This window comes from Apodemus sylvaticus, chromosome 1 (assembly GCF_947179515.1).
Source record: "Apodemus sylvaticus chromosome 1, mApoSyl1.1, whole genome shotgun sequence".
In the NCBI taxonomy this organism is placed as follows: domain Eukaryota; kingdom Metazoa; phylum Chordata; class Mammalia; order Rodentia; family Muridae; genus Apodemus; species Apodemus sylvaticus.
In genome coordinates, this window is record NC_067472.1 from 191,488,059 (window position 1) to 191,512,272 (window position 24,214).

Consider the following 24,214-nt stretch of genomic DNA (forward strand, 5'->3'; position numbering starts at 1 on the left):
AGTTCCGGAGAGGGCGGGTTCTGGGCGCCAGCGCTTACTGCGCACGCGCCTCGCCAGGGACCTAGCGGCCTCCCGCGCACCTGCGCACGGAGCGCGACCACGAGAGGGCGGAGCCTGTCTTCTTAGGTCCTCCCGCGCTCGGGGCATTGTGGGACAGTGGCGGAGGTAGCCGTGCGTCGGAGGCCTTAAGGTGGACGGCTGGGCCGGGGAGACCAGCCGCTTCGGGCGACAGTGAAGCCGAGGAGACGGGCGTCGGCTCTCGGTGCAACCCTGCACCCGTTGGGGCTGCGGAGGCTTCCTTTTCCTGTCCCGCGGGTGCCGCCGTGTCTGTGTGTGTGTAACCCGCGGCGACTTCCCCCATAGCCCCTGCTTCGGAGGCGCCTGCGTAGGCCTCGCGTCTGCCACGGAGATCTGCCGTGGAACGAGCGCGCCTACTTTTTCGCGACGCCCCGAACTCGTCGACGCTCGGTGGTGAGGCAGGGGATTCTCTGTGACTGGAGGGCGCTTGCGCGGGTCCACGAGCTCCGGCCCAGGCGCCTGCGCGAGTCCCCCCGCGCCGCCCCCGCCCCTCTTAGCCGGCCCCTCGACAGGGCCGGAGCCGCCGGCGGCGGGGCGGCGGGGGCGCCCCGATGAGCCCCGAGTGCGAGGAGCCGCCGCCCCCCCGCGCAGGTGAGCTCCGCTGCTGCCTTCCCCTGCGTGCGCCTTCTAATCCCGAGTTTTTTTTCTCAGATCCCCCTGAGCGACCCCGAGTCTCTCAGTATCCTCCCTTTCGCTCCCCAAGTCTTTTAGCCACATGTCACAGTGTCGTCAAGTCTATTTCCTGTCGCCGGGCCTGTGTCTACCTCGCTGTCATCACTCCCAGCCCGTCTCCCTGGCCTATTGGGGGCCCTCTCCAAGTCTCTTAGGCTCTTTCTGTTTTACTCTCCTCTCCCGACAGTCCGCAGCACCAGCTCTTCCCACTGGCACCTACATCACCTCCACCTCTCATTCTGACTCAGCTCTCTTGGGACTCTTTGGGCCCACTCCCCTGTCGTAGTCTTCCTCCAGGGTGCCTTCCTCTTTGCTTCCTCTTGCCTGCTCTTCCGTGCTCACCTCTGTGTTTACCCCTTTTCACTCTCGCCAGCCTTCGTGGACTCTTGGCCTTTCTGACTCTCACCCTCTGCTCAGGAAGGCAAGGTTAAACTGGTTCTTCCTTCGCCTCGGCTCTGGCTTTCCTGTCCCCGGCTGTTCCTAGCGTCCTGTGGGCAGGAGGCACTTTGGAGCCACTGTTTGGTGCACTACTGGGTATACTGTGAGATGAGGCCTGCTGAGGGCAGGGCCTGGTTGCTGGATCCAGGAGGGAGTGGTCAGTGGAAGGGCCTGGTACTTTGTCTACTCAGGGAGCCAAAGGCAGAGCTGGACAGTCACAATTACTGTGTGTTGTGATGGTGGTAACCCAGGGTGCTGTGGCACCAGGCCACAGAGTGGGAGAGACTGGTGAGACCGGCCGGATGGGTGGCTTTTCTGTCGAGGAAGGCTGAGTGGGAGTTAACAAATGGAGAGTGGGAAGAAGAGCTTTCCAGGTGGAAGAAACAGCACGTGCAGATACGTGAAGGTGGGGACGTTGAGGAGCCAGGATGGAGTGGGTCGAAGTGTTCAGAGGGCAAGGGCAAGGGCGGAAGGGCTTGGCTGGGGCGCTTGTCCGGGACCTTAAGTGACCTGGTTGATGGTCTTTTCCCCCCTCCCTTCTGTGGTGGTATTAGGGCTCAACCCCAAGTTTTCCTGCCACTGAGCAAGCTTTCTACCTCTGACTGTGCGACATACAGCCTGAGCCTCTCTCCTATTGCTTTTAAACTGTGAGACAATATCTTACTAATTTTTTTAGGCTTGTTTTGAACTCTGCAGAGCTAGTGGGATATTGACTCACAATCCTCTTGTCTCAGTTTTCTTTTTGGATTTGGTTTTTTTCGAGACAGGGTTTCTCTGTGTAGCTCTGGCTGTCCTGGAGCTCACGCTGTAGACCAGACTGGCCTCAAACTCAGAAATCCACCTGCCTCTGCCTCCCAGAGTGCTGGGATTACAGGCGTGCACCACCACCGACCAGCTTTGTCTCAGTTTTTTAAGTAGCTGGGATTCCATGTTTATGTTACCAGGCCAAGGTGGTTACCGTCTTGACCACTCATTATATACAGAGGCAACTGTACTGAGGATGTATTACCATTAACACCCACCTGGAAGGCAAGATGTTTCTGGGAAGGAAGCTGGCTGCACTGTATGTCAAATGTAGTGCTGGCTTGGGAGTTAAAAAACTGCCACAGGGTTACTTCTTTCTTAAAGGAGAGGTTCAGTCAGAACCAAGGCCAGTGTTGCAGGGACTGGATTGCTTGACCAGCACAGTATGAGCAGTGTCTATATGCATTCTGTGTCCCTAATGCCGACGGTTCACATGGGAGCAATTGCCGCTTCAGCCACGCACACTTGGAGCTGCCTTGTGCTATCTAAAATGCTTCTCCCGTGGGCTTTTTGTTATTTATTTCTCTAGTAACCTTTGCCTAATGCAAATCATTTTGCCCAAATTAAGTCACTCTGTTCTTCTAGTTTAGGATTGGTATACTTAGGAATTATTTAGAGTGAGAGTTTTTGTGAGTTAGACCTAGTTTGAGTCCTGACTCTTGCCTTTCCAAGTGGCAAGTCCTTGGAAAAGTTATGCAAGTGTTCTTCTGTACCTGTTTCTCATCTGTAAGTGGGCTAAAAGGAGGGCTGTATATCGAATCAGTATTTCTTAGGATTATCATCTCATTGTTTATAATAATATATCCCAGCAGTTCTCATTGGGTATGATATGTCCTCTACGAGACATTTGGCAATGTTTGGAGACCCTTTGGTTGTCAAAACTGTAGGGGGTAGGAGAGCGTATGCTTCCCACATTTAGTGTATGTATATCCCACCCAGGGATGCTGCTGGCTGTCTTCTGATATACAGAGCAGCCACTCACCACAAATAGCTATCTAGTCTCGACTGCCTTTGATGCTGGTAGGAAGATAGAAGGGAAACACTGCTACTCTGCTATTTTGCTTGAGTCTCTTATGTGCTTTGAGCTTCTATGTGGTGGAGGAACTGTTGTAGATTTCCTTTATATTCATTCGAACTCAGGAGTTTTGTGCATGCTAGACAGACACCCTGGCAAATGAAGTACATCCCCAAGCTTCAACAAACACTTGGTTTGGGATCTGGCAATATGTTAGGTGGCATCTCTAGAAAGTTGCAAATGCCTGGACAGGCCTGCCTTTTCCTCACAGCTGAGCTTTATACTTTATGCTCTCATAGAGTGACCAGTGGGAAGCTTTGGAAGGATGCTTGCCAGGGAAGGCCGCTGGGAGGAAGTGGTGTCAGTGTAGAGGTCTGACAGTCTCAGGAGGAGGTAGTAGGAGCTTGTAGGACAGGCAGAAGGCACAGTGCCCACCCTGAGCAGTCAGGTGAGGTTCTTCTGCCATTAGACTTGCTGCATGACAGGCAAGCGGTCCAGCTGCTATGGTAAGAGTTATTGCCAGTGCTGGCTTAGTGGGATCACATCCACAGCTTTCCCTTTGCACGTCGGTTTTATGAATTCTTCTCCAGCAAAGGCCGAGTTACAGATACTTCTCAGATGAGGACATTGAGGCTCAATGGAATTAGGTCTTTGGTTTTTATCTTGGAGAGATAAAATTTCACCTTGGTCAGGTATGGGGTTATATTCCTATAATATAGGCAGGGGGAATACTTGAACTCTGGAGTTTGAGGCCGGTCTGGACACACACATAGAGATTTAAACTTAGGTCTTTGGATATTTAGTTTAGTTTAGTCTTGAGATAGGATGTTCCTTTATAGCCCTGGCTAGAAAGTTCTGGCCCATTAATCCAGGTTTCCCTTCTGTTCTTCTAGGGGCTATTTCACATCTGTTCAGTAGGCTATTCCTTTTTCCTTTTAAATTTGTAGCCACTCCAGGAGATGAGTACTGAGTGTACACCTTCATGTTTTCTCCCCAGTTCTTGGTCAAGAGTCCTTAGGCTCTGTTTTCCGATTATTCCTCCTTTGGGGTTGAGCCAGAGTTTCTGTTTCCCCCAGAATGGTCCTAGGATCTAAGGGGTTGGTTATCCCCACAAACCCTCACCCACGTTTGTCATCTCACTCAGGCCTTTCCTAAGCCATGGGAAAGTCCCAGCTCATTTTTCCATGTGACCAGGTCTTTCTAGCAGTGGTTCCTTCTCCAAATGGTTGTCCCCTGTGCTTGCTTTGCTAGGGTGGTGGTGTGCTCTGAAGGCCACACTGCGTGTCCTGCTCAGGATGGTTAGGTTGCTGTTACTTTCTCCTCATCCCTGGTATTAAGTGTCCCAAACCCCTTTTCCAGATTTGGCCAGGAGCTGGCTGTGGCAATTAAAAAACAGAGGCATGATCCATCCAGCCTTTTAAGGAGCTCGCCTGCCTGCTGCTGTCTTTCTTCCTAGAGCAGCCTGCCAGCATGAGGGGCTGTCCTGATGCTAGCCTTTGAGCAGCCAGGTGCTGTCTTGGAACCCTCCCACCCCAATGGCTTCCTTGCCTTGGCCTCCCATTTCTAGGTGGTTGGGGTCACAGGGTGGTTAGGGCAATATGGAGGATTGGCAGTTACAGAATCTGTCTGTGGGTTTCCTCGTAGGCAGAGTGTTTGGAGTTATAGCCGGGACTGCAGCAACAGTGGGGAAAGGATGACAGTGAAGTCCTATCTAGGCCAAGGAGGGAGACGGTATAGGGACTGGCAGGTCCCTGCAAGGAACAGCTGGTGACAGAAATCTTAGAACAGCATAGCAAAACAAGAGGCCAGAGCTGCTGCCTGACCTTAGGGCTGGCAGGAGAGGTAGACCGACTTTTCTAATGGCTTCCTTTCTCATTTATAATTTCCCTTCCTTCCGTTAGCAGCCAGTCTTGGTTTTCAAACCGTCTGTAAAACCAGTGGTTGTCACTTCCGTTTTCTTGAGGCTACTGAAAGCTACACAGGGTGGGGGTGGTGGGGTGTATAGTGCTAAGTATCTGAATGATCTGAGGAAAGTGCTTAAGTCACTTGGGCAAATGCTCAGAGTTCCTCCTTTTCTGTTTTTACTGCTGTCACCCTTGGTGTAGTGACTGTCTCCTGCTCCTGGTTGAAAGTGTCTGAGCGTGCTCTCAAGGCAGCCTGGACAAGGAGTTTTGCCCTACTACATCAGTGCCTGCCTATTGTCAGCATTCCTCCCTGGTTTTCCCGACTCACGTAGAGGATATCACACATATGGATCTCATACTAAATCACTAGCTCTAGCTTGTTCCAGCAGACTCCAGCTGGTCTCTGGAAGCCAGTTTGGGGAGAGAAGCCTGTCCCTGAGACAGGCGGTGAGGTTGGAGTAGACAGGATTTTAAGAGGCTGTGCCTGTGCCCTCTAACCAGGTGCCTTAGAAGGAACTGGATGGGCCTCAGCAGTGAGTTTGTCAGAAGACCAGGCATGTCACATGGATTCTGATTCTGTCTCTTGGTAGTTGTATATTTCTTTTCCTTTGGGCCCATTTTTAAAATAGGATTCTGTTGTCAAATGGAACTGACAATTATTTTTTTCTTTCTGTCTTGCTGTAAAGGCAAAATATTGAAAGGCTAGGGCCTGGGATTGTCCACAGAAGATGGCTTGGTCTTGCCTCTAACCTGTCTCCCACTGTGGAAGAAGGCATTTTTTTTTCTTCTTTAAACAGCTCTACTTTATCACATTTATTTAGTGTGTGGGGTGGGATGGGGTGGTGTGTGTGTGCTTGCAAGAGTCAGTTTTCCCCTTCCACATCTGGGTCCCGAGGGCTTGAATCCAGTTGTCAGGCTTTGCAGCAAAGTGCCTTTTCCTGTTTAGCTGTCTCACCAGTTCTAAGCCCCACTTTATTGAAACGGGAAGTGTGTTCCTAGCACATACTAGTGAAGCTGTCCACCTCCCTCTGCATGGCATTCTGCTTGCAACCCTGAGAAGGCCTTTATCACTACACTCAGTGAAACTCTTCCTGCCATGCTTCCTGGTTGGGTGTCCAGTCCACCTGGTCCTCTAGCATCTGGGCTTCCCTATCAACTCTCAAAGTGCATATGGCCACTACTGTGCTGTTCTCAGTTCTTCAAGCCTGCTGCCTGGTCTTTTTGGTCCTTTCTCCAACCACGCCTGACTCAGGAGTTGAACCTCAGCTGTAGGATGGGCATCTCGTAGTGAGGGTGTGTTGCAGGCCTATGTGGGCAGAGTGCTCTTGTGAGGCCTCTGCCTCATGCCCAGAGTGCAGCAAAGACAGACTGCTTACAGGATGTAGAGGGCCACAGTGGCCCTTTCCAGTTTGACTGTGCATTGTTGAGATCTCCTCAAGTCAGATGCCCTTCCTCTGCCATCGTCTCACCGTGCAGACTTAACAAGGTGGGCTTACCTCAAGAATGCTGGTAGCAAGGGATGGGGAAGGGGGATCTGCTCAGTTCTCAGAGCTGAGTTAACTTCTCCCAGGCCAGCAGGCACTTTGTCAGCTCTGGTCTGGCCTCAGTGTACTTACTGGTCCTGGCAGGTTTTGTTTCTTCATTAATGGTTTTGCTAACATTTATTTGCCATTCAGTTTATCCATTTAAAGAGCACAAGTCAGTGGGTCGGAGTATGTCTACAGCTTTGTGTAGCATCACCACAATCAATTTTATTTCATACTATTTTCTTTTCTCTCACAGTTTTTGGACTTTGTTTTATTTGAGACAGGGTCTTGGGTAACGGAGGTTAGTGTTGACTGTTCTGGAAACTTGGTATTATCCGAAATTTTAATCCTTGTTTCCTTCCCTTGCCTTTGGCAGCTTCCCCACCTGTCTGATCTTACCACCTTATGAACAGCCTCCTGTGTAGAGAGGCTCCGTGTTCACCACGTTGAACTTTTTGTTACTTCACGCCATGTAGCCTTCAGCAGGAAGTCATTGAGTCAAGATTAATGTGGCGGTTGCCTCTTGAGATTATTCTGGTCCCATGTATACCCAGATCAGGAAACCTGTCTGCCTCACCTCTCCCTTCTGTCACTGTTCTTCCAGGCGGTTCCCTTTGCAGTGTATGTTTTTGTGACAGGTCTTGGCTTGCTTGTGAGAGTGCCATTACGTGAGGTGAGGTAGGAAGTAGAAAAGGGTCTGCACAACATGCTTCTTGTGAAGCTCCGCTTTCTTCACCCCCACTCTACATCTGTGATACACCCCCAGTACCTGCATTGACCCTGAAACTGGCTTGTCCCCTCCCAGCCTGCACCGAGTGACCATGTGCCTCCTCACTGGACTTCTTCCCTTTGGCCTTGATTGAATGGGGCCAAGGCCTGGAAGTGATTTTTACATATGAATCCCCAACTGGCAGTCTCCTGCCTCAGGGGCTGGAGCCTTGTGACAACCTGGTTTGGTAATATTTATGAGCATTTACAACTATAGTGTGAGGTTGTGTGTTAGGTTCTGTCCTGTGTATTCTTAGTAGCATAGGAACATTACAAAACAATTTTTTTTAAAGATTTTTATGTTTTATGTGTATGGCTGTTTGGTCTTTATGTACATAGAGTTCAGAGGAGAGCATTGGGTTCTCAGGAACTGGAGTCAGGATTGTGAACTGCCATGTGGGTGCTGGGAGTTGAATCTAAGTCTTCTGGAAGAGCAAGTGCTCCAACCCACTAAGTCATCTCCTGCCCCTGGAGTCTTTATAGTTAGAATAAGTGCACTCACTGTTAATTGTGTGGTAATCTTTCTGGGTAACACTAAGTGAGCTCTGTACAGCTCAGAGTAAGAGGACAAAGGCAGTGCTGGGGAGGGGGGGCATTTGCCTGGTTTAGCCAAGACAATTGGGAAAGCCCCTGCGCAAGGAAAATCCTTAGTAAGAGACCCTGAAGAATGAGAAGAAACTAGCTGTTTGGACAGAATCACTGAGGTGGACCAAAGCTTAGCATGTTTTGAAAACAGAACAAAAAGCAGTGTGTCTAGGATGAGTGGGGAATGCAGCAATAAGGTTGGAAAAGTGGGATAGGTTTCTAGGTGGTGCTTCTGGGCTTGACTATCTCTTTGGCAAGCTCTAGCTGGCTGGTTGTGGTGGAGGAAGTCTTCTCTCTAGGACCAGACTCAGGTTGCAATCAGAGGGTCTTGGGGAATCAGAGATCTGTGTAAGGGGGAACCATACAGGCAGAGAGGGTCTAGTGTGTGTGTGCCATGCTGTAGGCTCTCTTGGCTGGCTCTACTCTGTCTTAGCTTCATCCAGTGTGGCCTGGGGTAGCAGTCACCTCTGCCTCAGGTGATTGTCAGGCCATCAGGAGACAAGTGGAGAGTAGAACTTGTGGTCAGGCCTTAATTGTATGTAGCAAGAGTTCCACAGATGCTGTCCTTGGGCCAGATGACCTCTGAGATCCTAGGAAACCTCATAACATACTGGGGTTCAGTTCTTCCCATCCTGTGTGACGGCAGCTTCCATGGTTGTGGCTTGGATATGTGTACCCAGAGCGTGTTGTTGAATAAGTTGCTGGGGGCACAGGTTGGGTCTGTTGACCATCCCCTGTGGGCTTAGATTTTTAAAAAAATGGAGCTTTGTTGTCTTGAGAGGAGCAAGGCCTTAGTGCCGGTCAGGGACTCAGGATAGTGCTGTCACCTGGTTAGCACCCAGCCATTCTGGTCTCACGAGTTACTAGAGGCAGGGCTTACAGCTCACTTTGTTCTCATGCTGAACTGTTTGTCATCATGTGTTTTCTTTTGGTCCTGCTTAGTGGCTGTCTTGTTCTAGGAGCCCCCACCCCAGGTTTTCCTCTTTTCTGTACCAGGCCTGGGCGTGGGGTACTGAGTATGCTTAGGCTGTGTTTGTGTGTGTGGTGTCTAGGCAACAGCCACAGCCTCAAGATGAGCATACTTCCTCTCTCCCAGCTGCCACCACCCCACACCTCACCAGTGGCCTTGGGTGATTTGCTAGCATGGGCAGCAGCTGTGCACTAGAGGTCATGGGAACGTTTGAATTTGTTCAGCAAATAAAATGAATCTGAAGCTAGAAGTTCAAATGGTATCCTTGCCCAGATAAAGAACAGTGGAAACAGGCTCATGGAGGGCCAAGGTCACTGCATGCCACTTGTCTTTTTCTTGCAGGCCCTGGAAGGTCCACACTGAGAACTTTACCAGGCCTTAAGCTAAGAGTGATAATGTGGCTTACACTACAGGGGAGGCAGCTTTGTGGGCTCTTGGGTTCCTTAGCAGGACTGAGTACTGTCCACAGCATATGTGCTATACCTGTGGAGCCCCTGTGCAGGGCAGACTGTGAGGACTCTGTGTCTGGGGCCTAGAAGGGGTATTTGTGCTTGGTCACAGTGACTGTGCCTCATTCAGCAGGGGTTGCTAGTTGTGTGTGACAAATTGATTATGCCCATGCTTGCAGGGCGCCATGTTTTGGAAGTTTGATCTGCACACAAGCTCTCACCTGGACACACTGCTGGAGAAGGAGGACCTGAGCCTACCTGAGCTGCTGGATGAGGAGGACGTGCTGCAGGAGTGCAAGGTTGTCAATAGGAAGCTCCTAGACTTCCTGCTGCAGCCGTCTCACCTGCAGGCCATGGTGGCCTGGGTCACCCAGGAGCCCCCAGCCAGTGGTGAGGAGCGGCTACGATACAAGTGAGTCCTCTGCTCACCTGTACTCGGTGACTGGACTTTGGGGATGAGGAAGTGAGGTGGGGTGGGGGTGGTCAGGCCCTTTATAGGATCACAGCTCACCTCGTGAAGGCCCTTCAGGGTTCAGTTCTTTTAAAAATTGTGTATGATAGGTTTTGTACATAGACCAAATACAAGGGCTTGGGATAAGACCTACTTGTCCTTCAAACCTCAGCAGGGAGCCACATTTTTCCCACTTTCATTTTATTGTTATCCTTTTTTTCTAGTTTGTTTGTTGTTGTTCTTAGTTTTTGTTTTTGTTCAGTTTGGGTTTTTGTTCTTTCAGACAGGGTTTCTCTGTATTGCCCTGGCTGTCCTAGAACTAGCTCTGTAGACCAGACTGGCCTTGAACTCACAGAGATCTGCCTCCTAAGTGCTTGGTTTAAAGGCATGTGCACATTTTGTTGTTTTTGAGATAGGGTCTCATATAGCTCAGACTGACTTTGAACTGGCTGTGTCGAGTATCACTCCTGATCTTCCTGTTCCCTTCCAAGTGCTGAGATTGTATCATGCATTCACCATGCCTGACTCTTTTCTGGTGCTTGCCTGCATGCGTGCGTGCATTCGTGCGTGCGGATGTGTATGTTCAGACACAGATTGGAAGAGTCAGAACTTACTTTCACCGTGTAAATTCTGGGGGTTGAATTCAGGCGTGGCGTTTACCTGCTGAGCCATCTCACTGAGCCATCTCCACCTTATTTTTTGAGACAAGGTCTACTGAATCTGAAGTTAACCAGTTCAGCTACACTGGCCCAAGAAAGCTCCAGGAATCTTCCTATCTTCCTGTCCATAGCTCTGGGATTAGGCACAAGCCATCACACTTAGCATGTTACATTGGTGCTGGGGATATAAACTCAGTTCTCGTGTTTGCACAACAGTCACATGTGCACCTGTATAAGCTTCTGTGTACTACATACCTGTAGGTTTCCAGGGAGCCCAGTGTTACTGGATCCTCTGGAGATGGAGCTGCAGGAGGTTGTGAGCCGTCTGACGGTGCTGAGAACCAAGCCTGGGTCCTCTGCGAGTTTCAGACATGCTTGACTGCTGGCCTTCCTCTCGGCACCGCCCCTACGTTCTTAGTTACGATTGTCAGGAGGATGGAGACTCGGACAGACCCTATAAGTGGCTGAGAGTGACCCAAGTCTATGTTGCTGGTTTCCCAACTGGGATGTGATATGGACATAGCATGCCTGGTCCCTGCTCGGTCCCTGTTGAAAGGAGGCCACCTGCTTTCACGTACACTCCTTTGCATATGTGCAGACATTTAATTACCTGCAAACTTGCATTACCACACATGTGTTCTGTTCATAACATGCTGCCTCCTCCTCAGCCCACGCTTGACTTTGTGGCAGCTACTAGTCTGGTCCCCTCTTACCTGCTTTGAGTCTGGTCCCCTTACCTACTTTTGTCATTGGATTTTTTTCGACATAATTTTCTGGAGATTGATTTAATCCCTTTAGTAAAGGTGGCTATTATTTATTTCATCACGAGTAGCAAGATCCTGTGCAGGTTGACTTTGGCTCACTGCATTCCTGACCCACCTACTGTTGTGGGGCTTCCATGTGCTTTACAGCCAACCCGATGCCCTTTTCTTTTCTTTTGTTTTCTTTGGTTTTTCTTCGGTTTTTTTGGATTTTTTTTTTTTTTTTTTTTTTTTTTTTATTTATTTATTTTTTTTTTTTGAGATCAGAACTCAGAAATCTGCCCTCTTCTGCCTCCCAGAGTACTGGGATTACAGGCGTGCGCCTACCATGCCTGTCCTGATGCCTTATTTTCATATGAGGGTTTTTTGTTGTTGTTGTTTGTTTTTTTTATTTTTCTTTTGGATTTTGAGCTTTGAGAGTGCAGTGTCCACATCTGTCTGGCCATTCTTGGTCCCTAGCACAGTACATGAAGGCTCTGTCTGTAGGGGAGGAAGTGTATGCTCCTGCATGGGCGCAGGTGCTGCTGTCTTGCTGTTCTTCCTCGGGTGCAGGGCCTTCCCTGTGTTTGTGTCCACCATGCTCCTTGTGCTCCTGCCTTCTCGTCTTCCCGTCCTGGGACCCTTGACCACACAGAACGTGAAGGCTGCTCCTCAGTTTTCCTGTTGTAGTGGGGACTCAGTAAAGCAGCGGTGGCCGTAGAGTCATGGCCTGTTTGGTCTTGCTGCACTTCCGGAGGACAGTCTATCATTTCCAGCTTGTCTCCTTTTCTCTTCCTGTCTACCCATCAACCCTCACTAAACCTGCAACTAGGCTGTGATCTAGACTCGGCATAAAGCGTTGATAGTGAAGCAGCCCTGCTGGCCCTGGGGTCTCTGCCCTGATTAGGGGGTCTATTTTCTAGATGTTGGGGGCTCTTGGCACAGGTGGGCCCCAAGGTTTTGGGCTAGACTTGGAATAGCTATAGTCTCCTAGGGCCTTAGGTGACATCCTGAGTAGTGAAGCTTCTGGAATATCAAGTTCCCAAGGCTATTTGAGGACAGGAGCAAAGGTTGGAGGGTTAGAAAGATAATGTCAGGCTAGGATGCTGAGGAGAGAAGGCCTGAGCTGGAGCAGCGTGTGGGACTGAGCATTGCATTGGAGGAGATGGGACTTAGTGTTGGTATGGACATCAAGTTGGTAGAGTTTTAGGACATCAAGTCAGATGTCATTTTGTGGTGGGAGCCCCTGTAGGTTTTTTGTTTGTTTTGAAACAGGGTTTCTCTATGTAGCCCTGGCTGCCCTGGAACTCACTATATAGACCAGACTAGCATTGAACTCACAAAGAATTTCTATTTCTGCCTCCTGAATGCTGGGATAAAAGGTGTTTGACACCATGCCTGGCTGTTTTTAATTTTTAAAATTTATTTTATGTGTGTGGGTGTTTTGGCTACATGTTACCAGATGGGTGTGATGAGTGCTTGCTCCTGATGGAGGCCACAGAAGGATGATGAATCCCTTGGGACTGGGGCTATTTGCTTATGAGCCGCCTTGTAAGAGCTGTACATCAAACCTAGGTCCTCTGCAAGAGCAACACATGCCATTAGCTACTAAGCTATAACTCCTGCCCTCTGTGTGGGTGTTTAGGAAGCCTGAGGAGGGCTTGGAAATCAAAGGGGGCTTTGATTTTTCTTTTGGTTTTCCTTCCTGGACACAGGACCCCCTGAGCCTAGTGCTGGATGAGCGGTGAAGGCAGGGCCTCCATCTTCTCTCTGTACCCACCCTACCCTGCACTTACTTCCTAGGTACCCTAGTGTAGCCTGTGAAATCCTGACCTCTGATGTGCCCCAGATCAACGATGCCCTGGGTGCAGATGAGTCCCTCCTGAACCGACTCTATGGCTTCCTGCAGAGTGGTGACAGCCTCAACCCACTGCTTGCTAGTTTTTTCAGCAAAGTCATGGGCATTCTCATCAATCGCAAGACAGACCAGGTGCCGTCTGACTCTCAGCGTGTGGGTGAGGACTTGGGAGGGTGGTGTCGGGATCCCGTGCTGTGACACAGCCTATGCCCCCAGCTCGTGTCCTTCCTGCGCAAGAAAGATGACTTTGTGGAGCTGCTGCTGCGGCACATCGGCACCTCGGCCATCATGGATCTCCTGTTGCGTCTGCTTACTTGTGTAGAGCGGCCTCAGCTGCGGCAGGATGTCTTCAACGTGAGGAGCCTCTAAGAAGGCGTGTGCTGGAATGGGATGGGCTGGCATTTGGTTTAGGAACTTACTGTTTTCTTCCGGCAGTGGCTCAACGAAGAGAAGATTGTGCAGCGGCTAATTGAGCAGATTCACCCATCAAAGGACGACAATGTGAGTGCCGCGAGTGCCGCTGACATCTCCAAACCTCCTCTTGAAATTACGTTCTATATTCCTTCTGTGCCTTAAAGGATGGGTGGGGAGCTGATGGTGTGATCAGTGTTTAGAGTGCTTGCTTAGGATTCATGAAGTCCTGAGACTCACATAAACCAGGCACAGTGGTTCACACCTGTAATCTTAGTTCTCTGGAACTTGGAGCAGAGAGTAAGAAGTATCCTCCTTTGCATCTTAAAAAGCTTGGGGATAGCCTGGGCTACATGAATCTCTTGTATTGTAGCGTGGGTCAATGCCTTCTTCCTTTTCCTGGCTGACTAGTAAATGCCCCAGTGTGGGTGGTCTGAGCTGGCTCTGGCTCTCTGTTGAGCACTGATTGAGCAGTGCTGCATGTAGGCACATGGCTGCCTCTCTTCTTGAGGTTTCGGTACTGGCTTCCTCATTCTAGTGCGTACCCTGTGTGTGTGACTACTTGTTTTCTGTCTGCAAGAGGCTGGGAGCAGATGGTAACTTGTGCATACTCACTTGTTTCCACTTCCCCAGCAACATTCCAATGCATCTCAGTCCCTGTGTGACATCATCCGCCTAAGCCGGGAGCAGATGCTCCAAGGCCAGGAGAGCCCGGAGCCAGACCAGCTGCTGGCCACCTTGGAGAAGTGGGTTTGCAGGAGCAGTCCTGAGGCCGGGGGTGGGGAGCTGTCCTGGGGAGTCCTGGCCCTTGGCCCCTTCACTTTGATCCCTCTTCCCCCAGGCAGGAGACCATCGAGCAGCTCCTCAGTAACATGTTTGAGGGAGAGCAGTGCCAGTCTGTCATTGTCAGTGGGATCCAGGTGTTGCTCACCCTCCTGGAACCTCGGAGGCCGAGGTGAGGTGGACCAGTCTAAGGGCATACTGCCCCTGCCTGCATCTACAGTCTCTCGGGACCTCACGGACTGGGTGGCCATTGTTCAAAGCTGTGACTAGTATGAGAGATGGTTCTTCCCCAGTCAGGCCTGTCCTCTACTCCGCCTTTCTGACTATTAGAAGGTTCTGGCTAGCCGGGTGGTGGCGCACGCCTGTAATCCCAGCACTCTGGGAGGCAGAACAGGTGGATTTCTGAGTTCGAGACCAGCCTGGTCTACAGAGTGAGTTCTAGGACAGCCAGGCCTATGCAGAGAAACCCTGTCTCAAAAATACCAAAAACCAAAAACCAAAAAAAAAAAAAAAAAAAAAAAGGCTCTGGCTATTCAGGGCATGAGGCCGTGGCATTTTGGCCTCCGTGGCTCACTGCCTTCACACTGCTCTCCTGCAGGTCTGACTCTGTGACCATGAACAACTTTTTTAGCAGTGTGGATGGGCAGTTGGAGCTCCTGGCTCAGGGAGCCCTGGATAATGCGCTGTCTAGTATGGGTGCCCTGCATGCCCTGCGTCCCCGGCTAGATCGCTTCCATCAGCTCCTGCTCGAGCCGCCCAAGGTGGGAGACATAGTAGTTGTGATTCTAGAGGGAAGAGGGGTGGGAAGGAAAGTACCCTGTATGCACCACGCTTCCTTTGTTCCTGTAGCTGGAGCCTCTGCAGATGACGTGGGGCAGCCTGGCGCCTCCTCTGGGTAACACGAGGTTACATGTGGTCAAGCTCCTGGCCAGTGCCCTGAGTACCAATGCCACTGCCTTGACACAGGAACTTCTGGTGCTGGATGTGCCCAACACCTTACTGGTATAAAGGGTGGGGTCAGGGCCAGGGGGCTAGAGGTGTGTGCCGAGCACTTTGGGTGTCAGCCCGTGTTCTCACTCCCCTCAGGACCTCTTCTTCCACTATGTTTTCAACAACTTCCTGCATGCTCAAGTGGAAGTGTGCGTGAGTGCCATGCTGAGTTCCGGGCCCCCTCCAGACAGCAGCTCTGAGACACCTGTCCCAAACCCTATCGTGAAACATGTAAGCTGGGACTGGGGTCCCTCCCCTGGGGACTTGGTGCCTGAGGCCATAGCCTCTCGGAGGGCTCCTGCTTTTCACCCTTGTCTATTGGGCAACATCAGTACCTGGGCTGGGTGTGGTACATACAGCTGAGGAGAAATGGGTGTCTACTGAGGGCCCGTGAATGCTGTGACTTGGCAGTACAGAGTGGGGAAACTAGGGATAATTCTCTGAGCAAACGAGGGGCTTTGTGTATTCCATGTGGGAAGTCAAAACGCATGCTCAGTATGGTGACCCACGCCCTAATGCTAACCCTAGAGAGGAAGATCGCAACTTTTTCAGTCTAGCTAAGGCTACATAGTCTCAGAGAAAAAATTAGGGCTTGGGATGTGACTCACTTGGCTAGGTAGCACCTAACATACATGAAGTTCCCCATGGTCACCAGCACAGTATGAACAGCAGGTGTGGTGATGCACTTGGGGGGACCCATGAAGAGTTGGGGCTAGCCTGCATGAGACGTTGTGTCAGAAAAGGAAAAATAGACATCCAGAATTAAAGCGAGCTAAAGACACTGGCTCCCACTCCTCCTTCCTCTGCTCACAGGCCTAAGGCCTGGCGATCTGTTTGCCTCTTCCCATCTGCTGGGCTCTGGGAGTGTAGATGGCCCCCAGCTAAGTCCTCTTTGCTCTCCCGCAGCTCCTTCAGCACTGCCGCCTGGTGGAGCGCATTCTGGCCTCCTGGGAGGAGAACGACCGCGTGCAGTCAGTACTTGCAGCCTTCTTGTGGGGACAGATGGGGCGGTGGGAGGATGGGTCAAGGGCCTGGAGAGCCCAGGCATCCAGCTTGTCACCCAGCAGTGACCTCCACTCTCAATCAGGTCTGGAGGGGGCCCAAGGAAAGGCTACATGGGCCACCTGACTCGGGTGGCCAATGCCGTGGTGCAGAATGCAGAACAGGGGCCCAATGCTGAACAACTGGGACAACTGCTAAAGGGTGAGGAGGCATGAGACTGGCTGAGACGACAGCTTGCAGAGGTAGGTCCTGGAAGCTGACAGTCCCCTGCCTCACGCTCTTCCCTATCCGTGTGCTCAGAGCTGCCAGAGGAGCAGCAGCAGCGCTGGGAAGCGTTTGTGTCAGGACCCCTGGCCGAGACCAACAAGAAGAACACAGTGGACCTGGTGAGGCCTGACCTGCTGTCTCATCCTGCCCTTCCTCTTGACGTGGTTCGTGCCTCTCCTTCCGGTAGCTTCTTGCTTAGCCCTTGTCTGACTACTCTCCATCGCCCTGTCCCTAGGTGAACACTCACCACCTGCATTCTTCCAGTGACGATGAGGATGACCGCCTGAAGGAGTTCAGCTTCCCTGAGGAGGCTGTACTGCAGCAGGTAGACGCGCGTTTGCGGGGCTGGAAGCTGGGAAGAGACAGCCCTTTCCACCCCCCAACCTTCATGCCTCTTGTAGGCCTTCATGGACTTCCAGGTGCAGCGCATGACCGCAGCCTTCATTGACCACTTTGGCTTTAATGATGAGGAATTTGGGGAGCAGGAAGAAAGTGTGAAGTAAGTGTCCCTCATGAAGTTAAGGCTCTGCCTTGTGACAGCCTGTGCTGTGCCTGCCTGAGTGTGCCTCTGTGAGGTCACAGTTGCTGTTTAACCTCATGATGGTATGTCTTGAGCCTTTTCTTGAATGTTCCTCTGTTGTGCACCATGGCTTAGCCAGCAAACAGCCTGTTTGTGGGTTTACCCAGCTGTGGCCTTGTGTGTTCACCTCTTCCAGACAAAGTCTTAATAGTCATCTTCCCTTCCACAGTGAAGGTCATGAGGGTAGGACACCAACATTTTTCATGGTGAGGATGAGTATAGCTAATAGTGAAGGGATGATACCTCAGACAGAGATGACTTGGTCTTGATGTCTCTGGGAAAAGTAGAACACAGTTGTCAGATTGCTGGATTTTGGGGCTATCTACTATGGGATCCCAGTAAGATTAACTGTCAGGGATGGAGAGATGGCCTATCAGTTAGGAACACTGGCTGTTCTTCAAGAGGTTCTGAGTTCAATTCCCAGCACCTACATGATGGCTCACAACCACCTCTAATGGGTTCTGATTCTCTTCGATGTGCATGAGAAAAGAACACTCATATACATGAGATACATATTTTAATAATATAATAATAATAACAATAATAATAATAATAATAATATAAAAACTTAACTGCCTGAACTACCCAGAAAGCACTGCCTGTAAGGAGCACCTCACAGTTGGTACATAACAAATCACCTCCAAAAATGGTTATGTTCCCATGTTTAACACTGGAGTGCCATAATACAGGCTTCTTAAGGTCAGGGGTCACGTGCAGCCATTGTAGCCTGTATCTATGCCGGTGCCCCATGAAGCAGTGCCTCACTGGCACTTAGTGTGATACATTGTCCAGGAGAATACTTGGCCATTTCTTTCCCTCTAGCACTTGAGTTCTCACTAAGGACAAGAGGATGGTGGCCTCAAACTAAAGCTCACAAACTCTGATAGGAAGTGATCAGTCCTTCTGCATTTCCTGTTAACAGTAAACGGTGCTGGTGTAGCTAGAGCTCCTCACAGACAGTAGTGTTAGAATAGGGAGTGTCTTATCAGTACTGTATAGTATTTTGCTTTGTTGCACGGTGGTTTTGAACAACAAATTGGCATAGCCCAAGTTACTGTTATCAGGAACCATGGATGTATGTATAAACTCTTTCCTAGGTTGTAATCCTGAGTCCTTGAAAACACCCTTCAAGGTAGAATGTTTTCTCAATTTTTTAAAGATTTATTTATTTATTTATTTATTTATTTATTTATTTATTTATTTAATGTATGTGAGTACACTGTAGCTGTCTTCAGACACCCCAGAAGAGGGCATCAGAACCCATTACAGATGGTTGTGAGCTACCATGTGGTTGCTGGGAATTGAACTCAGGACCTCTGGAAGAGCAGTCAGTGCTCTTAACCCCTGAGCCATCTTTCCAGCCCCTTGTTTCCTCAATTTTACAGATGACAAAGGGAGATTTAGAAGTGCAAATCGAGTTGTCTGAGGCTACTCCACAGACACATCAGGGATCAGAGCGTCCTTCAGGCCTTGCAGGGCAGGTCACCTGAGTCTCTGTCCTCTGAACATCTGTTTTTATTGTCTTGGTCTTAAGATCTATTTTAATTTTATGTGTTTGAGTTTGCCTGTACATATGTATGTATGTATGTATGTATGTATGTATGTATGTATGTATACCACATGCTTGCAGTGCCTGCAGAAGCCAGAAGAGCGTATAGAATACCCAGGAATTGGAGTTATGGGTGATCATGAACCACCATGTGGTTGCCGGGACCTGAGTCCAGGTCCTCTACAAGAGCAGCAAGTGTTCTTGACTACTGAGCAACCTCTCCAGCCTAAGGGTTTTTGTGTTTAGGGAGGAGATGAGGGAGGGCACTGCCCTTTAGTGTGACTGTGAGAATCAAGTGGGGTGTGCTGGGAATGTATGTCTTAGGTCACTTATTCTCTGCCTTCTTACCCTGCCCTTAGAGTGCTGTGAACACTGGGTTTGATGTTAGAACATCTTGTGGAGGTGAATTTGCATAGTAATGAGGATTGCTGTGTGGCATGTGAGCAAGCAGAGGGGAGACATCTGCCTCACTTTATCTCTTCCTTTTCTTCCAGTGCACCATTTGACAAGACTGCCAACATTACCTTCTCCCTAAATGCTGATGATGAAAATGTGAGTGCTTCCTGTCTTGGCAGTGGGGAGGCGAGGGATCACAGGCAGTACAGCCCATCTTCCTGTCCTGCTCTGCAGCCCAATGCCAACCTCCTTGAGATATGCTACAAGGACCGGATCCAGCAGTTTGACGATGAAGAAGAGGAGGAGGAGGAGGAGGGCCAAGGCCCAGCAGAGTCAGACGGAGAGTTTGGAGCCTGGCAGGGGAGCCGGCCAGTGAGAGCGGCCCAGGCCAGCCAGCCCCCTGGTGTGCGGTGAGTCCCCTCTGCCCTCGCCCTCTTAAGCTCCCAGTGCCTGGGGGTGTATATGGACAAGTGCACTCCTCACATGCTGATGCAGAGGTATGTAAATATGTTGGACTGAGACTGAGGTGAATGAGAAAAATGAGAGTGTTGTATGTTAATTGGGTGTTTTCAATCATAAGTGATAGAAACCCAGTTCATAGGAATCAAGACAGGCACAAAATGAAGAGGGCTCCATCATTAACCTGCTCCTGAGGTCAAATGGTGCCACATAAGTCTCCCTTCCTCCTTCTGAAATGAGAGAAGAAACCTCTCTCAATTGTATTGTTCATCAGCTTTGTATAGATAAGTCTTTTTCTTTGTTCTTTTTCTTTTTTTCTTTTCTTTTTTTGTCTGATAGTGTGATCAAATTATTTCATGTCAGAACTTTTGCTGAGGTAAATACTACCTCGTGCATGGCCTGTAGCTCTAAGCTTTTACCTCGTAACTTGATTGAAAACCAGTTATTTATGTTAATTTTGTATTTGTATAGTGTATAGTGTGCATACAGATAACTGTATAGACCCTAGGTTTGCAGTGAAATGGAAGCACACAGACAGCATCTAGAGCCATGAGCAGGACCTGAGGCCTTTGTGCCCCTGCATGGCTACTACTCCCCCTGCTGTGGGCAAGAGTGTCCTGACATCTTCCCATGAGTCACTTTTGTATTTTTTACCACTCTTTATAATCATACAATATAGGAAAAAGGTGGGTCCTGTGTCTGATATTTTTGTCACTAAAATGTTTTGCAGCAGGGATTACAGGTGTGTGCCACAGTCCCTGGCTTAGACAACTTGTAGGAGTCAGTTCTCTCCTCTACAATTTGGGTCCCAGAGGTTGAATTCAGGTGGTCAGACTTGGTGGCAAGTGACTTTATCTGCTGAGCCATCTTGCTGGTGCATACATACACACACTTAAGTTGGGATAGATTCGTTGTACAAAATGGTAGGTTTTTTTTTAATGACATTTTAATGCATATTTTTACCCCCTTCTTACTCTCGCTTCCGTCTTCCCAACTAACTGCCCTTTTAAAATGTTTTTTTAAAACTATTTCTTATTTCCCTAAACATAGTGTTATGTTATTCTGCAGATGATGTAATTTCATACATTATGGCTGAATAAAACTCTAGACTTTTTGTGTATAGATGACATTTTGTCTAGTGCTCTGTTGATGGACACTGAGGCTGATGCTCTAACAGCATTGGAGATAGTTAATAAACATGCTTCTGCTTGTGTCTGTGTCCTTTTGTCTTTGTTTTATTTTTATTAGATCCTCATATGTACCCCGGGGTGAGAGCCATACAGAGTATAGCATATCTAGTATTAGTTTTTTTTTTTTTTTTTTTTTTTGGTTTTTCAAGACAGGGTTTCTCTGTGTAGCCCTGACTGTCTCTGTGTAGCCCTGACTGTCCTGGAACTCACTCTGTAGACCAGGCTGGCCTCGAACTCAGAAATCCGCCTGCCTCTGCCTCCCAGAGTGCTGGGATTACAGGCGTGCGCCACCACCGCCCGGCTAGTATTAGTTTTTAAAGAAACCCCTTTGACTCTTTTTTTTGTTTTGTTGTTTTGTTGAGACATACTATCATGTAACCCAGGCTGACTTGAAGTTGCTGTGTATCTGAGGATAACCTTGAACTTCTGATCATCCTGACTGCTGGGATTATAGGCATGCACCACCACACCCTCTTTATACTTTTTGTGTTCTTATATCCTTTTTTTTAAAGATTTATTTATTTATTATATGTAAGTACACTGTAGATATCTTCAGACCCTCCAGAAGAGGGCATCAGATCTCATTACAGATGGTTGTGAGCCACCATGTGGTTGCTGGGATCTGAACTCAGGACCTTCAGAAGAACAGTCAGTGCTCTTAACTGCTGAGCCATCTCTCCGCCCCCCCCCCTTTTTTTAAAGATTTATTTATTTATTATATGTAAGTACACTGTAGCTGTACTTGAGACTTTCCAGAAGAGGGCATCAGATCTCATTACAGAATGTTGTGAGCCACCATGTGGTTGCTGGGATTTGAACTCAGGACCTCCAGAAGAACAGTCAGTGTTCTTAACTGCTGAGCCATCTCTCTAGCCCATATCCTTCCTTTCTTTACTTTATTCTAATAAGTTCCCCAAAACCTCACAGAGCTGGTTTAAGAAAGTCACCCAAACAATTGCCCAAGTCCCAAATTCTAAACATGTCAGTGCCATTCTTCTGTACAGTAAGTGACTGTTCACAGGGAGTAAGGCTTGCGTGTGTTTGATGACACTGGTAACCAGTGATTTGAGAGTCGGTGCCTCATCTCTTGTTGTTGTAGCTGAGTCAACTGAGTGACTCAGTTCTGAAGTGACTCGGACGCCCTTGGTTGGTTGGTTGGTTTCTCTGGCACCCTCACATTCCTGGGCTCACTGGCCTTCCCCCCCCCCCCCAGACCTTTGTTCTCCATCTTCTTTTGTTGTCATCTGCTCTGTGGTCCTCGGCTGTGGTTGGGATAGTGGTTCATAGGCTGTCCCTACATGGCCACCTAATGAGTTGGTTCTGTGGCAGGAGTGGAGGAAGCACAGACAGCGAGGATGACGAGGAGGATGAGGAAGATGAGGAGGAGGAGGAGGGGGCCGACCAGGCAGCCTGTGGAAGAACCAGCCCTTCCTCCTTCCCCAGCCCCAGCACTCAGCCTCCTGGTGAGTGTTGGATGGCTTATGCTCAGGTGTACATGGAGTTTCTGACTGTTTGGAGCTCACCTTTTGTCCCTGTTCTCTTACCTCTGCCACAGGCCCAAGTTGGACTGCTACCTTTGACCCAGTGCCTATGGATGCCCCAACAGGTCCCCCAGTTTCCAAGGAGGCAGACATGTCCTCTATCCAGATCCTGTCCAGCCCTCCAGCCCACGATTCCCTCCAGCTCAGGTGTGGATGGACAGGGCAGGGCAGGGCAGGTGGTGTTGGTCTGGGAGGCGCTGCTGCGTGGAAGTTGACCAGGCATCCTTTCAAGCTCTTCCTTTACCTCCTAGGTCTCAGGACCCCACACACCCCTCAGCACCTCAGGAAGTCACAGATAGCAGCAAAGTAGCAGAGCCCTTGGGTGAGCTGAGGCATACCTTTCCCCTAAGGGTTCTGGACTCTGCCTCAGGCCCACATGTATGAGACATGAGACAGCACAGCCATGTCTCAGCTTGCTGGAAGGTGGCAGCTGAGATGTGGCCCATGTCCTTCTCCACAGCCCCCTGCCAGGCCTTGGTTAGCGTTGCGGATGTCCAGGCCACGCTGCATGGGATGCGCTCTGCCCCCAGCTCCTTGGACAGGTGACCATTGATGTCCCATCCCTACTGGAGGTCGGGTAGGGGATGCCCAGCCCCCTTGCCGAGGTGGGTGCTGGGCTCTTGTCCCTAGCTGTCCTCAGCACTAAGCTCTGCCTTGAGCTCCTGTGTCCCTGTAGCCATTCCTTTTTTTAATTAAATGTTTTGGACAATGGCACATAAAAGGGCTCAGAGGTGAGAACAGCTTCCAAGAGGATCAGGGACCACAAGAAGCAGGGCTGCACATAGCCCCGGAAGCATGTCCTGCAGGGGGATGACCACTGAGAGGAGCTGAGTACAATGGCTGGTTTTCCCCTGTGGCTCTCTAGCCCTGCTGTGCTCAGCCTCAGTAAGCTCAGAGGCCTCTCTCTTCTGAGAGAGCTCTTTGCTGTCCAGCCCTGCCCTCGCCTAGGCGCCTTCTGGAAAGATGGGTGGCCTCCGGCAGGCAGGGATACGGGGATATCTAACAGTAGTCCAATTGCTCTCTCTCACAGTGCAACCAGAGACCCCTCTACCTCTGTCCCAGACTTTAAGGCCCACCAGTCCCCTCAGACCATGGAGGGGAAAAAGAGCCCAGAACATTTGGGGCTTCCCCAAAACCAGAGGTGAGTTAGTCCCTCTGGGCGGTGTTGGGGGATGAAGCAATGCTGGTAGGGCAAGACGTAGTAACCTCCACATTTCCTTTCCCCCGACAGTGCCCAGGCCCTTGGGATGCCCAGCGGCTCCACCCCAGGAGGGCCCATTCCATCGGGTTCCCAGTGAGTGTGGCAACAGCCTGTGGTGGGTCGACAAGACAGGCTCACGGGACCCTCACAGGTGTTTCTCTCTGTTTCTAGGTAGCTGCCTGGTGGCAGTGGTGGCCAAATCCTCTGTCCTCCCTGTGGAATTCCTCGGTGGAGAGGATGAGTCCTTTGGTGGCCCTCTACTCCATTGTCCCATACCCCACATTTTCTCCTCTGGACTCCCAAGGAGGCTGGCGCCAGGGAGATGCCCTCACCCACCCCCATTTGCACTGAGAAGAGAAACTATGGAGTTATGTCTCCAAGAATAAAGATAGAGAGTCACATAGAGAGAAAGGAGAGAGACAGAGAGAAGTATATTCTATATTATATATATATATATATACATATATATGTATATATATGTTGAGGGAGGAGTAAGAAAGGAAGCCAGAACAGTAGCTGGGCCAGCAGCTCTGAAGCACAACCTCCCTGTCTGCCCCAGTAGGGGCTGGCGCTGGGCTTGAGGCCGCTGACCTGTGCTCTGGTGCAGATGCTCACACCCAGCCTTCACTCAGGACCACCTTGGGGTGTAACAGAGGGCACCAGGCCTGTATGGCCCCGTGTTTGTCCAGACCTTGCACTTTGACCAGTCATCTGGCCCTTGGCCCTGGGGAACAGGGCCTCCCTGGCAACATCCCCAGAGGCCCAGAATGGGGGTTGCTGGGTACCCCATGCCCTGAGGGTTCTAGCACTGCTGCCAAGTGGCCTTGTCCCAGCTCCCTCCCCCAGGCTGGTGTGAGTGTGCAGACAAGTATGTGTGCAGAGCTTGTGTTTCATACTGCAAATATAAATAAAGGAAGATAGCAAAAGA

The 24,214-nt window shown here is 50.1% G+C and overlaps 1 protein-coding gene across 2 annotated transcripts; it reads left to right on the forward strand.

Moving 5' to 3' along the window:
• Positions 1-595: 595 nt before the first annotated feature.
• Ppp6r1 (protein phosphatase 6 regulatory subunit 1) lies at positions 596-24,214 on the forward strand. Of its 2 annotated transcripts, XM_052170049.1 has the most exons (24): positions 596-669; positions 9,389-9,621; positions 12,863-13,049; positions 13,134-13,271; positions 13,353-13,418; positions 13,962-14,074; positions 14,170-14,283; positions 14,710-14,872; positions 14,961-15,113; positions 15,198-15,332; positions 16,008-16,072; positions 16,189-16,304; positions 16,404-16,489; positions 16,606-16,695; positions 16,772-16,869; positions 18,994-19,051; positions 19,130-19,305; positions 21,874-22,007; positions 22,100-22,232; positions 22,337-22,407; positions 22,546-22,627; positions 23,116-23,226; positions 23,317-23,379; positions 23,458-24,214. In XM_052170049.1, exons 2-24 carry the CDS (start codon positions 9,395-9,397, stop codon positions 23,459-23,461), a joined length of 2,583 nt encoding a protein of 860 aa, XP_052026009.1. In that variant the 5' UTR covers positions 596-669; positions 9,389-9,394; the 3' UTR covers positions 23,462-24,214. The 2 variants fall into 2 exon arrangements, with proteins under 2 accessions (XP_052026009.1, XP_052026008.1); XM_052170048.1 differs by lacking the exons at positions 596-669; positions 23,458-24,214 and having other exon boundaries at positions 23,317-23,383.

Excerpts from the sequence above, each read along its gene's own strand:
- Ppp6r1 (XM_052170049.1), top strand. The coding sequence starts at position 9,395 with ATGTTTTGGAAGTTTGATCTGCACACAAGCTCTCACCTGGACACACTG. Across the intron at positions 13,272-13,352 it reads TGCGGCAGGATGTCTTCAAC|TGGCTCAACGAAGAGAAGAT; the intron begins GTGAGGAGCCTC and ends TTCTTCCGGCAG. Across the intron at positions 14,873-14,960 it reads TCCTGCTCGAGCCGCCCAAG|CTGGAGCCTCTGCAGATGAC; the intron begins GTGGGAGACATA and ends TTGTTCCTGTAG.